Source organism: Saccostrea cucullata, unplaced genomic scaffold (assembly GCF_032062105.1).
Source record: "Saccostrea cucullata isolate Sc308-1 unplaced genomic scaffold, CSIRO_AGI_Scuc_v1 ctg3447, whole genome shotgun sequence".
Classification (NCBI taxonomy): domain Eukaryota; kingdom Metazoa; phylum Mollusca; class Bivalvia; order Ostreida; family Ostreidae; genus Saccostrea; species Saccostrea cuccullata.
This window is the reverse complement of record NW_026938738.1, coordinates 29,761-44,913: the sequence shown is the minus strand read 5'-3', so window position 1 is coordinate 44,913 and position 15,153 is coordinate 29,761. Positions and strand designations below refer to the sequence as shown.

Sequence of the window (15,153 nt, the reverse complement as noted above, 5' to 3'; positions counted from 1 at the left end):
TGATGTCAAAGGATGCATCTAGTGCTGTGGCATCATCAGACTCTTCGGCAAGATGTATTTAAATTCAATTATATCTAAAATTGGGAAAATATTTTCATATATTTAAATATGAATAATTTAAATTTTACACTTAAATAGGTACATTGTAATGTCTTACATCTTTCATATTTATTTATTGTTTTTTATCATTCATTTATATTATTTACGTACAATTTTTGAACTATTAAGAACTATATCTAAGGTTAACAGGTTAACAGATTTATATTTTGGAAAAATGAAGTTGTACTACTACTTGTATTTTGTAGCATTTAACTTAGATACTTAGATGTATACTTAAGCTAAGTATTTCATTATTCATTGATGGTTTTCAAAATATACAAGATGTGCTTGTGTGTTAATTTATATAAATGAGTAAATATTTTTTATGTATGACTTTGATCTTTGTATTGTGTTGTGTTCATTCATAATAAAATTTTGTTTAAATTAAATTAAATTGACATAATTTAATACTTATAAGAATACTTTATAGTAAGTAATAAATGTGGCATAACTACATACAACTTTGAAGTATAACTAGCTGCAAACAAATTTACATGCATTTGAAATGAATAACAATATTTTTTTTTACACAAATAGAACCCTTTGTTCTGACTTCCAGGTACCGGTATATAGACAATAATAAACACAAATAAACTAAATAATGAAATAGATGTGACTAAATAGATAAATAAATAAATAAATAAATAAATAAGTAAATAAATAAATATATAAATAAACGAAAATTTAAATAAATAGACGAAAATTTAAATAAATAAATAAATAAATAAATACATAAATAAATAAATAAATAAATAAATAAATAAATGAATGAATGAATGAATGAATGAATGAATGAATGATGAAGGAAGGAAGGAAGGAAGGAATGAATGAATGAATGAATGAATGAATAAATAAATAAATAAATAAATAAATAATAAATAAATTAATTAATTAATTAATTAATTAATTAATTAATTAATTAATTAATTAATTAATTAATTAATTAATTAATTAATTAATTAATTAATTAATTAATAAATAAATAAATAAATAAATAAAATTACTTATAGACTTCCCACAGTGAAGACACCTACAAGCCATGGTCAAGCTTGTAAGAAGGGCTTGGAAATAATGATTCACAAAGAAAGGTTGGGACTGTGGTGTAAATAAATAATTAGATAATTAACATGCTCACCATTACAGCCTTCTTTGAAGATCAAATACTTTTTCAAATGCGTCTTCATTGTTGGACATTCAGCTGATTTTAATTGCACCGTGTTCATGTACTGTATAAACAGAGGGTAAACAGTGTATGTTTTTTCCAAGTTAAAAAAAACATCATAATTATAAATATTATTAATTATAAACAGTTATGGTCGATTCAAAAAAGCTGAATTATTGGAAGTATAACGCATAGGAAATATTAGACTATCGAAATTGTTAATTAATATTTATTTGGAACGAAACCACTCGGGTCAAAACCACGCGGGTCGAAACCACGCGGGTCGAACACGGAATCGGGTCGTAACCACGCGGGTCGAACAAGGAATCGGGTCGTAACCACCCGCATTCTTTTATACACCGGGTACTAATTGATCGAAGATCACTCTTTTGTACCACCTCTCGGAAGTTCGCGCAGTACCCGCAGACACGGTGTAGGGGTATTTTGTACACCTTTAAGTAATATCCCGACATTTTCCCGAGAATCTTTATAAAAAAAACAAGTAAGTTATTATCAGTGACAAACGACCCGCATATTAGACAAATAAAATATAAATATCCTTGATCAACCAATTCTACTAACAGAAAGTGTTACAGAAGAAAATATTTTCGAAGAACCACGATGATACATTTAGGCCAAGAACAATTTGCATGGAAACCGTCCAAACACAAATATGGCGGATCGTGAAGTTGTCACATTGTGCTGTAAACAACGACTTTTCTTCGCATCTACAAGCCTGTCACGATGTCTGTAAGTATCTTATTGCTAAGTGATGAATGAAAATTAGTATATCTGGCGATAAAACCTACAGGGAAAGCGCATTTTTATCGTATTTAATAGTTATGTTACGACTCGAATTTGGTCAAAACCTGTGAAAAGTTTTTTTTGATCTCTGTTTATGTGGATAAAATTTTCAGGAAACTCTATTAGTTTTACTGCGTATTATAGGTTTTTCTCGTTAAATAAAAGCAATACTCAATATCAAAAACATGAGGAATTATATTCTCAAACTCAATACAACACGATTCTAACCCAACAAAATTTGAAATACCAAGCTTTTTAAGTCAGAAAGTGACAAAAGTATGATGTCACAGACCAAGTCATGCTTCTTGAGTATGCTGTTTATGTAGTATTTAAATTTGTGTAGTGTACTCTTCTTTCAATGACTCAATATTTACTTTTCTTTTGTATAGTATCTCTGGCAGTTATGGGTGAATATACAGCAAAATCATACAGATTTGGATGAAGGTGTTAAAGATAGTAAAGTCAAAGACAGTTTGATGAACCAAATGACACTGATAAAGAAGAAGATACAAAAAAAAAGATACTTCTAGCCAGGCATGTGACTTTGAAGATAGTTTGGTAACCACCTGAGAGATATATAACCTGTATGCAGGTGATGACGGTATAGGAGAGCCATTTCTTATAACGTGCTCTGAGGAAAATATGTTTTATTTTGTCGAAATGAAATGCGAAGTGAAAATTAAATTGACAGATGAAGAAAATTTACCACTCCATCCTTCTGCATGTATGGTCTTCTGAATTCAAAGCCATTTGAAAACCAACTTTAAGTTAAGAGGAACACTTTATTTTCAGTGAAACATTCTGGAAAATATTACTTCTACATAGAAAGAAAAAGTTGTATTAATACTTGATGTTGTATTGCAAGATGGCCAAGTTTGTATGACCAGTGTTTTTGAAAAAAAAAACTATGCTTGCACTCAGTTTCCCATGAATGAAGCAATCTAAAGATTAAGTGTAGAATTTAATTCTAATGGATAAAAATCAACCCAGAAATGTGTGATTTGAAAATGGTGAAATATTGTTTGTCTGTAAACAATTTTTTCTTTAAAACATATTACATGTATAACTCCTCCCTGACAGCATCAATATTTCAGAAAGTATTTAATTTAAAAAATAGTTCTAGGGTCAGTGTCTTTCTATGTATCAAGTATAATATGTAATGATTGAAAATTATTCATTTTATGATTTTCTTGATATTATACATTAAAACTTTAAAAGTAATAAAATTTCCTGTCATTCTGTATTAACATTTATTAACATGTACAAGTTTGTAAAGTTTAATTTGTCTTTTTTACAAAAGTCCCAACATTAAGTCAAAAGTCTTAGGAAATGGGATCATCATAAAAATGATTAACTCCTGGCTTTACAATGAAATGTCCTGGCAAGATTTGGATTTGAAATGTTTAACAAAGAAGTCCTGGGAGATCCTAGGATGTCCTGAAATCAAATCCCAGGATTGTTACTCCTAGGATTTCCTCAAATCAGATTGTGAGGAAATCTTAGGAATTCTTAGGACATCTTAGGAATTCTTGAGAAGCATTTTCAAGTCAGGAATGATTTCTGCAAGGGTTGTTTGTTCCCCTACCCTGAATATGGGTATTAAGTAATCAAACTAAGTAATTTTAAGTGTATAGTTATTATGCCCCCGTAAACAAAGTTTCGGGGGTATATAGTTTTTGTCGTGTCCATCTGTCTGTCTGTCTCTCTGTCTCTCTGTCTGTCTCTCTATTTGTCCGCAAAAACTTTAACCTTGCCCATAACTTTTGATTTAGTGGAGCTATGACTTTCATATTTCACATGTGTATTCCTTGTGACAAGACCTTTCTTTGGGTACCACCAAATTTGACCTTTTGACCTTGACCTTGGAGTTTGACCCACTTTTACATGAAAATTTGAAACTTTTACTTTGGCCATATCTTTTGAACAATAGATACCAGGACATTTATACTTCATGTTTGTAATCTTTGTTAACAGACCTTTTATTGGATAACAATAACCTTGACCCTTTGACCTTGACCTTGGAGATTTCTGTACCTACGAAAAAACTTTATCCCTGGCTATAACGTTTGAACAATAAGTACTAGCGATTTCATACTTCATGAATATAATTCTGATGAAAAGACCTTCCATTGGATACCAGGAACCTTGACCCTTTTGACCTTGACCTTGGAGTTTGACCTACTTTAAAAATACAACATTGACAATAATTTATGAAGAGTTAGGACTAGGGCCTTAATGCTTCTCAAATTTAATCCTTGTGACAAGACCTTTCATTTGATATCAAGAACCTTGACCATTTGACCTTAACCTTGGTGTTTGACCTACCTTTTACAAACTTCAACCTTGACCATAAGTTCTGAACTGTTGGGGCTGGAGCTTTTATATTTAATATGTGTAATCCCTGTGACAATACCTTTCATTGGATATCAAGAACCTTGACCATTTGACCTTAACCTTGGTGTTTGACCTACTTTTTACAAACTTTTACCTTGGCCATAACTTTTGAACGGTAAGGGCCAGCGCTTTCATTCTTCCCATGCGTAGTCTTTAAGACGAGGCCTTTCTTTAGAACACAACAACCTTGACCCTTTGACATTGACCCGGAGTTTGTCCTGTCTTATAAAACGTTAACCTTGGTCATAACCCTGGAACAGGTGTAGCTAATGTTTACATTTCCGCATTTCTTGTGAAAAGGCCTTACTTTGGAACCAACATATTTGATCTGCTTTTGAGAAAGCTTAACCGTCGCTATGTTGCCATACGGGGGCATCAGTGTTTCACAAACACATCTTGTTATGATTAGCAATGGTGCCTCTCTCAAAATTGTGAACGCCATAGCATTTAGCTTAAAACTTGAACCAAATTCAATCATTTGAAAGTTGTTGCATGATGCAGGTGACCTATAAGGCCCATGGGCCTCTTGTTTGGTGTTCATTTTGTCATATCATGTCTTTGGAAGATCTCTCAGAAAAAATCTGCAGTGCCTCAGTTAAATGAGGAGAAAGACAAGCACTTGTCAGATTCTTCGGACGTCTCTCCGTAGCAGGAGACATAGCGTCAAGGCAAGAAACAGTGGACTGTTTCCCAAAGCCGGGAAAGTTCAGGTTCGCCAGTGAGGCGGAGGAAAACGGGACAGTCTTATTAAGGCTCGACCAAATTTTCACCATCGAGGTTTATGGGCCAGTAACATGGTGCACCGTTTATACCGGTGCCACCTCCGCCCCATCACACACCTCATGGGTATTTTTACCCACCATACCCGTATACCATGCAACCTATGTGGTTAATTGTGCAACAATGCCATTCGGGGCCAGGAAGTTGGTCAGCTCCAACTCCGCGCCAAAATATGGCGGCACCATCTATTGTTTTGACGCAGTCTCGGCATAAGTCGTCAGATAGTAACTTAGAACCAGATTACATTTCTATTTTAGCCCCAATTGATGATCATCATTAGACCAAGAGTCTCAATGTTCTAAAAAGGCTGAAAGGAGGCCCAAGCCGCCTTCTTTATTGTTTGTGATTCCAAGTTCAGCCTCAGTGGAGGAAATGGACACAATGTCACCCCCCCCTCGACGCAAGAAACCAAAGGTCATTTTTTTCCTGAAGGAAGCCTTATTATCTTCCTTGTACAAAACCAAAACAGTGGGGGGAGGGGGGGGGGGGTGTTCGAAGGCTTAAACCTAGTCAACTACAGGAATCTCTCCTTTACAAGGCTTTTGGTGACTCGGCAGTCACCCAGAGTGTTGAAAATGAATCAGCCCCTAAGTTGTGCTTTGATCTTCTCAAAAAATGTCATTGCAATCGTCTTTGTGTGCTACAAAGCCAATGAAGTTTGAGGCTCGGCCTAAGTTTAGAATGTCAGAAAGTACCCTTTACATGAATCAACATAGTCTTTATTGTGTTGTGCTAAAGTAGACCCTGTTTTCCTCAAACGTAAGGATTTGAAGAAACAAGGACTAGATTCAGATAAAAATCTTGTTATATCCCAGGTGGCTGAGCTAGGGCGTGGATAACAATTTGGTTTCAGTGCAGAATGCTATGCTAACAGGTATGGCTGCAATTTAGCTTTGCAGCAAGGCCTAGGTAGTGCCATGAATGAACTTGCTCATTCTTCTAAAAATTTTGACCCAGCTAAGTTAAAATAAGCTAAGATAGAAGCGTTCAAAGCGGTCATTGATGCATTAGATCAGATAGATAGAGCTAGCGGTTTGCAACATCACGCACGGAGAGTAAATATCGTAAAGGATACAAAGCTGAGCTCAACTTCTTTCGAGTCTGAGCTTTTAGCTAAATGAATGCATTCCAAAGAATTAGGTCCTTTTCGTAAGACAGGCCAGAATAACACATTTGGCACTGGCAGTCAAAAGCAGACAGGTGGTAGTGGCCACCATAGGGAACAGTCTAGAGGGGTATCTGGCAACTTTAAGTCTGGTAAACCCTTTATGAATAAAGGAAAGAATTCATTCAGGAACTGTCCAGGTTCAAGTAATGGAAACAATCATCAGTCTGGTGACCGTTTTAAATCCCTTTTGCAGGCAGTAGATCAGCCCTGTCGAGCCTAGGGCCTCGATAGAGGCAGAACTGACACTCCAAGTGGAAGGTAGATTAAATCTCAGGTTCATTGAAATGGCGAAACCAATTAAAGTACAAAATCTTTAAGCTAATGGACATAAAAAATGTGATTTTAATGGTTCTTTCCACATTGGACTAAGATTTTGAGATAAAAACATAAATGAATTATGCAATCTTCATATAGTTTCTTTACCTTTAAATAGAAGATAGAAATCTAGTCATAAACACACAAAATTTTTTATTGATTTAGAGGAGTTGTGATGATAAGAACGCACTGAATAACTGACGAAAGGATGGAAGGTCAAAGACATCCTACATTGTGTTGGGAATCTCTGGCAGGCAAACTTTAAACTTGGCTTCTTAAGAATCTATTCTGGGTTCTTCTTTAAAAGTATAATCATCATCGTGGTCCAGTGATTAGAGTGTTTGCTCTTAAGTCGCTAAGTAAGGGGCTGATCCTAACATTGCTGGTCTGAGTCCACTTAGGTTGACGTGGAGACGTGCAATTCGGTTGAAATTGTTTAAACTAAGGTCCTTATGTCAAAGTTCTTGATGGCATGAAAAAGAACTTCTGGTGCACAATGACCCTAAAAGCAGATTATCATATAAATTTGCAGTCTTCTACCATCAAGTGTTGAGGTCTAGATAAATCTCTGTTAAGATTCTGTTTGGCTAGATATTTGTACTGGGCGTCGGTTCAAATATCTAGCCCAGCAGAATCTCAACAGAGATTCAGGTCTAGATATGACTGAGAATTTTTCGAGAAGGACGTTAAACATGTTAAACACAAACAAAGAACCAAACTTTTATAATTACTGTCCATTTGTCAAGGACTTCAGGGGCACAAAGAGGATTGAAAATATTTGACTATAATTTTAAAACATGTACATGGACAATTAGCAGGCAAATGGATTGCTTGCTTTTATTGAAAAGTTACAATGAAGCTTTTATAAATATTTTGAATTTCACCTGGAAAAACTCCATGCAAGGTCTGAACTGTCAATTGTTTAAATGGAAGTCTAAGTAATCGAACAGAATACAAAAATTATAAAGCTTACCTGATCTCATTTTCAAATTAATCTAAAAGGTTGATGAAGTTAACTTAGTTTGTATTGTAAAATTTTATCTTATTATAGATTAAAACATGATGTGGCTGATGATGACAGTTCAAATGGTGAGTTCTTTATTTAAGCAATAAATCATTATTTTTTTTGAAAAATACAGTAACTGTTTTATATCTGAAAAATGCGTGTTAGCTCATTATAAAATTTGTTTGCGCACACACCATTGCAGTTATGTATGAAAGCCCAGAAGGCTCATTCGAGATTCAAGTTTCGAAATACGAGATTCGAAATACGAAATTCGAGTTTCGAGATTCAAGATCCAGATTAACCAATCAAAAGTGGGTTCAACATTTGATTACTCCCCTTTGTTATGTTTTTACTATCAAGAAATCGTTGAATGTATTTATAACAAATGGGTCATTTGCTAAAATGATAATGCAAGAAAAAATGTTTTATGTATTAAAACGAAATAAAAATGAAATTTGGATTACATTTTGAAAAATACATATATAATTTTATTTTTCTCTTTAAAAAAAATAGTAAATAGGTATTTATAGAAAATCATATGGTCCTATCGTTGACTTGCGGAACAAGTAGGTCGACTATTTGTTTTTTAATCAGATCTATGCTGAGGGAAAATATTGTATTTGATTATAATTAGATATGAAATACTAGTATTATGAATCGTCTCTACACTGCACAGTAATTCAAGGGTATATATATATTACATTAAATTTATAAAGGGTACATTTGTGCAGTGAGACTTGACTGTTGAATCGAACTGTAGCGTTATAAGGTTTCACGAGTATATTTTAGTTTTTGGTCATAACGGTATGGTCAGAGACTAAAATTTAAAACATGACGCTAAAGTTCTGCATCTAATTTAGACTCATCTACAATTGATATAAGATAAAATAAATGCCGCATTTTTTTTGCCAATCTGTATTGTAGATATATTTTTTAATTAATTCAAGAAATCAAAGTCTTAGATTAAGATAAATAATTAAATACTTAATTTTTATGTATTTCCTCTATCAGGAAAACAAACACGATTTTTGTTTTTTCAATACCACGTCGTTTTTCAAATTTTACAAAGTAATATTTTCAGTGTGTTTGGAAAATAGGTAGCTGGGGTTGGTAGAGGTGGGGTTATTGTTAATCTTTAGACACTTGACACTTATTTATAACCCCGGATACAAAGTAGACGATACAAAACTATATATACTCCTGATATATGTATTCTATTTAATATTTAAGACGCCATAATATAAATTGAAGTATATCTTGCTGATCAAAAATCCAATGATGATTTAAATTTCCTTTTAATATATATAACACTCTTTCTTGCATTGTAATTTAATCAAATGACTCATTTGTTATTAATATATTAAACGATTTCTTTATAGTAAAATCATAATAAAGGGGAGTAATCAAATGTTGAACCCACTTTTGATTGGTTAATCTGGATCTTGAATTTCGAAACTCGAATTTCGAATCTCGAATTTCGAATCTCGTATTTCGAATCTCGTATTTCGAAACTGGAATGAGCCTTCTGGGCTTTCGTAGTTATGAGTCAATATCTTTCAAAAACTAATCATTATTTGCTTCTATTTGAATTTTTAAAATTTTATTTTCATCACAATCTGGGTATTTACACATTTTATTCACCAATTAGAAAATGAAATAAAAACTTGTTTTTCTTCGTTTGTTTTCATTTTTAACGTAATATGAATGTTTGCATTTTTTTGTAAAGGATGGCGGTCTTGAAATATTATTTACCGATCACGATACATTGCCGTTATCAGAGCCACAAATTTTCAACATTTCATATTTTGGAGAAAAAAAACAAATATCTCAAAAGAATATTCTTAGGACCTATTTAAAGTTTTACATGTATTATGTAGTTATATGTATTGCAAACACATTATGTATTAATTTTCTTCAGTTTTTTTTTTGTCGTGTATAGCCCGTTTACACTGTGCAACCTCTCATCTCTATCACTCAATTGTCAACCATGATATCAGAGCAATATTTTAGAAATATGCATATTGTGGTATTTGAATTTCAACTCTCCCTATTGCTTGATATATGCTTTTAACAATGTTATTAGTATTCAACATTTTTATGCATACTGGGTTTTAGATAATATTTTTCATTGAATTACGATTCTTAAAGATCATGCAGTAAGTCCTTTCAGGGTAAGACTACTTTTGACGTAAAGAATATTGTGATCAAAATGACTCAGTTGAGCTATTCTTAAAAACCACAAGGCCAATATTTCAACCCGACTTCCAATAAAGCAGACTTGCATGTCAGAGATTCAAGTTCTTTCATATTTAGGGTCACTTCCGTTTAGAATAAAAGTGTAAATATGACAATATTTTATTAATCTTTTTAAAAACCACTGGGCCAGAATTGATGAAAAGGGTAAAACATTGGTTTCGAAGGGTAAGATTCATTTTAGCTCACCTAGACAAAGTCGAGATGAGCTTACACTATACAATGGCATCATTAGAGCTCTGTTTAAGTTGTTGGACCAGGTCTATTCATTATTTACTCTACCAGGATCAAATTTGCATTGATGTTGAATCTAGGGATGAACACTACCAAATTGCTTTGGATGCTGGATTTGACGTACTTTTTCCAGATAATTACCAAGTTCAAGTTTTTGGTGGTAGGTCCATACCCTAGTAAATATAAGCCCAACCTGGACCACACTTGCATTGATGAAGCATCTAGGGATGGACACCATACTAAGTACTCCTGATGTAGGATCTGGCCTATTTTTTTCAGATGAGTGACCAGGTTTAAACCTTTTGAACAGTTCATTTTCAGTAGCTACTACATGACCCGTCTCTCCATCGCAGTCTGTCTGTCTGTCACAAAAACTTGAGCCTTGCCCATAACTTTTTATTTAGTGGAGCTATGGCTTTCATATTTCACAGGTGTATTCCTTCTGACAAAACCTTTTTTTTGGTACAACCAAATTTTCCTTTTGATCTTGACCTTTGAGTTTGACCCACTCTTACAAAAATTTTTAGCTCACCTGAGTTGAAGGCTCAAGTGAGCTTTTCTGGTCACATTTTGTCCGTCCTCCGTCCAGCCGTCCGTCTAGCTATCCGTCTGTAAACTTTTCACATTTTCGACTTCTTCTCAAGAACCACTAGGCCAATTTTAATTAAACTTGGTACAAAGCATCCTTGAATGAAGAGGAATTAAAATTATTAAAATAAAGGGCCAGCTTCTCTCACAAAGGGATAAAATTAAGAACAGACAGAAATAGGGTGGGGTTATTAAAAAATTTTCTTCTCAAGAACCACTGAGCCAGGAAAGCTGAAACTTATGTGAAAGCATCCTGGGGTAGTGTAGATTTTAAATTGCTCAAATCATTACCCCCGTGAGTTTGGCGGGGCCACAATAGTGAATCAAAGTTTTACATAGAAATCTATAGGAAAAAACTTTAAAAATCTTCTTCTCAAGAACTATTTGGCCAGAAAAGCTGAAACTTATGTGGGAGCATCCTGGGGTAGTGTAGATTTTCAATTGTTCAAATCATAACCCCCGGGGGACGGATGGGGTCACAATCGGTATTACAAGGGGGAAATCTGGTTAAGTATAGCATGGTCAAAGCTTCTCAGGTGAGTGATGTGGCCCATGGGCCTCTTGTTTGAACTTTCACTTTATCTTTAACTTTTGAACCTAAGATACTAGGAATTTCATCATTTACATATGTATTATTTGTGGGAAGACCTTCCATTGGATTTCAACAACTTTGACCTTTCCACCTTGATCTTGGAGATATTCGTATTTATGATAAATTTTTAACCTGGCAATTACTTTTGAACGATAAGTGTTTGGGATTTCAAACTTCACATATGCTATTCTTGTTGAAAGACCTTTTATATAAAACCAAGAAATCTGGCCTTCTACCTTGACCTTGGAGTTTGACCTACTTTAAAAAAAACAAACTTTGACCAAAATTTTTGAAGTGGTAGGGCTAGGGCATTCAATACTTCACATATTTAATCCTTGTGAAAAGACCTTTCATTGGATATCAAGAACCATGTCCCCTGACCTTGACCTTGGAGTTTGACCTACTTTTTAAAAACATTTCCTTGGTCATAACTTTTGAACGGTAAGGGCTAGAGTTTCATGCTTCACATATGTAATACTTGTCTTTCTTTAGAAACCATGTACCTTTCAAAAAATTATCCTTGGACATAACTTTTGACCTTCACCTTCACGATGTCTTATTTTCTAAAATTTCAACTTCGGTGATAATTTCTAAATAACATGTGATAGTCGTTCATATTTGACACAATATGTCATAAAAAAAATTACATCTCACCCACAAAGACACCAAAAGCGGCCTTAAGCAGTGGACCCAATTCTTTGAATTTGCTTGTTACCTATGTTTTTAAAATTAAGGTATACAACGTACAATGAAGGGATTTTGAACGATTTTTTTAATAATTTTAAACTAATTAAAAAGCATCGCTTGATAATGATAAAAATGAAATGGACCAAATACACAAGACTGATAACATGTAAGGAAAGAGTCATTTTGCATGTTAAAAGTTTTTGAAGAGTTATCTGCCCTTGATGAAATGAAGAATATTTTTGATTTCTCAAAATTTTTACTGTTTTTCACACTTCACGATAATTACAAAGTAAATTTTAAATATCAATTAGTTCTACAATTACCTATGTCTGTAACATTACACTTGCACTGCGAGTCAAAACATCGTATCAGACGTATGTGCCTTATATGACCTACCATAATTTTTTCTGTCGATCTTTAATGAACACTGCATGTGTATATTTACCTTTTGAGAACAAACTGTTATTAAATTAGGGTTAAATAATTTAAACCTGTTATTATTGATACTTTTTTTAGATTCTATAAGCAAATATCTATTTATCTAGTTCTTTTGTATGTTTGGGAAGGATCGAGGGGGGGGGTCTTTTTCACAGTACATATTGTGGAAATAATTTAATTTTTGTTCAACACTATTTTAATTTGATATCATTTTTTGGTCGCGAAATGACCACGAATATAAGTACCTTTTGCAATTCTTGCGCCACAGTTAAATTTGAAATGATGGAGAACCCTGAAAGAAGCATTCTGGTGGAGTGTAAATACTAGATTGTTGACATCGTCATCCCCAGATGACCACCTCCTGTCAATAATACCATATATATGCTACACACGCATATATTTTTAAAAGAATTTTCATTTTGTTTCAATTCTTATTCTAATGTTTGTTTCCTTTTGAATTAATAATATTATTATAATGCTAGGTTTTTTAAATGCTTATAAATGTTTTATTTGTCACATCACTGCTTTGCGCTATGAAGAGATCTGCATATTAATCAGATTGAGACCTTTAGTGATGACTATAGAGCTAGGAGGCTTCCACCGGAAAGTGATGGCATCTCAATAGGAGTAAAATATTGTCAAAAACTTTAAAAAAATAACAAACTTATGGCAGAAAATGAGCACTAGTTACAAAGGTTGATATCATATTAATAGTAATACCAACGAAAAAACTCTTGATTAATATCAGAAACTTTTTTTTTAGATGATGGTCTGAAGGACAATGTTCTCTATGTCCCTGCAGGACCAAGAGACAATGGGGATTTAGGAAACTCTGACACAGCTGAATATGCTGAAGTTAATAAAAAAGGATATGGAAGTGACACCAATGCAAATGTTTATGCCGAAGTCAAGAAAAAAGAAGATGCGAGACCAATTTATGCTGATGTAAAACCAAAGAAAGGTGAATTTAATTTTTTAGCTCACCTGAGCCGAAGGCTCAAGTGAGCTTTTCTGATCAAAATTTGTCCGTCGTCTTTCGTCGTTGTCGTTGGCGTCGGCGTAAACTTTTCACATTTTCATCTTCTTCTCAAGAACCACTGGGACAATTTCAACCAAACTTGCCACAAAGTATCCTTAGGTGAAGGGGATTCAAGTTTGTTCAAATGAAGGGCCACGCCCTTTTCCAAGGGGAGATAATTATGAATTAGTGAAAAATTAATGGCATTTTTCAAAAATCTTCTTCTCAGGAACCAATGGGCCAGGAAAGATGAAACTCATGTGGAAGCATCCTAAGGTAGTGTAAATTCAAGTTTCTTCAAATCATGACCCCAGGGGCTAGGGTGGGGCTAAAATGGCCTACCAAAGTTTTACATAGGAATATATAGGAAAACTCTTTAAAAATCTTCTTCTCAAGAACCATTGAGACAGGAAAGATGAAACTCGTGTAAAATTATCCTCAGGTAGTGTAGATTCAAGTTTGTTCAAATCATGACCCCTGGGGCTAGGGTGGGGCCAAAATGGCCAACCCAAGTTTTACATAGGAATATATAGGAAAACTCTTTATAAATCTTCTTCTCAAGAACCACTGGGCCAGGAAAGATGAAACTCATGTGGAATCATCCTCAGGTAATGTATATTCAAATTTGTTCAAATCATGGCCCCTAGGGCTAGGGTGGGGCAAAATGGCCGATCAAAGTTTTACATAGGAATATATACTCTTTAAAAATCTTCTCAAGAACCATTGAGACAGGAAAGATGAAACTCATGTAAAATTATCCTCAGGTAGTGAAGATTCAAGTTTGTTCAAATTATGACCCCCGGGACCAGGGTGGGGCCAAAATGGCCGACCCAAGTTTTACATATGTATATAGGGAAACCTTTTGAAATCTCCTTTTCAAGTATTCAAAGCCATGATTAGTGATATTTATATGGAATTAACCTCAGGTAGTGTAGATTCTAGTTTGTTCAAATCATGAACCCCCGGGGGTTAAAATTCAAGCCCCCCCCCCCCCCCCTTAGTAAACTTTTAGTTCTGATCTGATATGTGCTTTTTCCTAGCTGATGTGCTCAGGTGAGCGCTGTGGCCCCTGGGCCTCTTGTTTTAAGATCTGCTGGTCAGAGACAAGAAGAGCTTTTGCGATTAAAAGTTGTCCATTGTCTCTCCGTCTGTCAAGCTGTTAACAATTTTTCAAATCTTTACTTCTCCAACTGTTTTGGTCCGATTTAAGTATAATTATACCCGCTGCAACAAGCTGCGGGGATATAATGTTTTTGACCCTAAATTGTACGTATGTTGACCCTTTGGTATTTGGCAAGGTCAAGATACATGTAGGTGCTACAAAGTGGGTAATCTGTTAAATAATGGAATGGCCAAATTACTCACGTGAGCATTGACACAAGCGCATTACATTCAGAGTACACTGTACATGTGACTAAAATGGGTAGTATAATCCAGGCCTAACCGGTAATATAGCACTAAATCTTTCAAACCCGGTTTTTCTTGAAAAACTTTCTATTTCTAAATTTTGCCAAATGAGATTACAGATTTTACAATTTCAGAATGCAGCAGAAGGTGGGGCCCAAAAAAATATCCCAAATCTTGTACAAAAGAAAACTAGTACATATTCTCTTGT

At 34.1% G+C, this 15,153-nt stretch overlaps 1 protein-coding gene across 1 annotated transcript in view; it reads left to right on the top strand.

Moving 5' to 3' along the window:
- LOC134251120 (uncharacterized) overlaps window positions 1-15,153 on the top strand; it is a gene marked incomplete at its 3' end in the record, with an annotated part of 52,668 nt that overhangs the window by 14,103 nt on the left and 23,412 nt on the right. Inside the window, exons 4-5 of the mRNA XM_062733481.1 lie at window positions 7,774-7,811; window positions 13,284-13,481. Of these exons, the coding sequence (XP_062589465.1) occupies window positions 7,774-7,811; window positions 13,284-13,481 (236 nt within the window). The remainder of the gene's footprint in view (window positions 1-7,773; window positions 7,812-13,283; window positions 13,482-15,153) is intronic.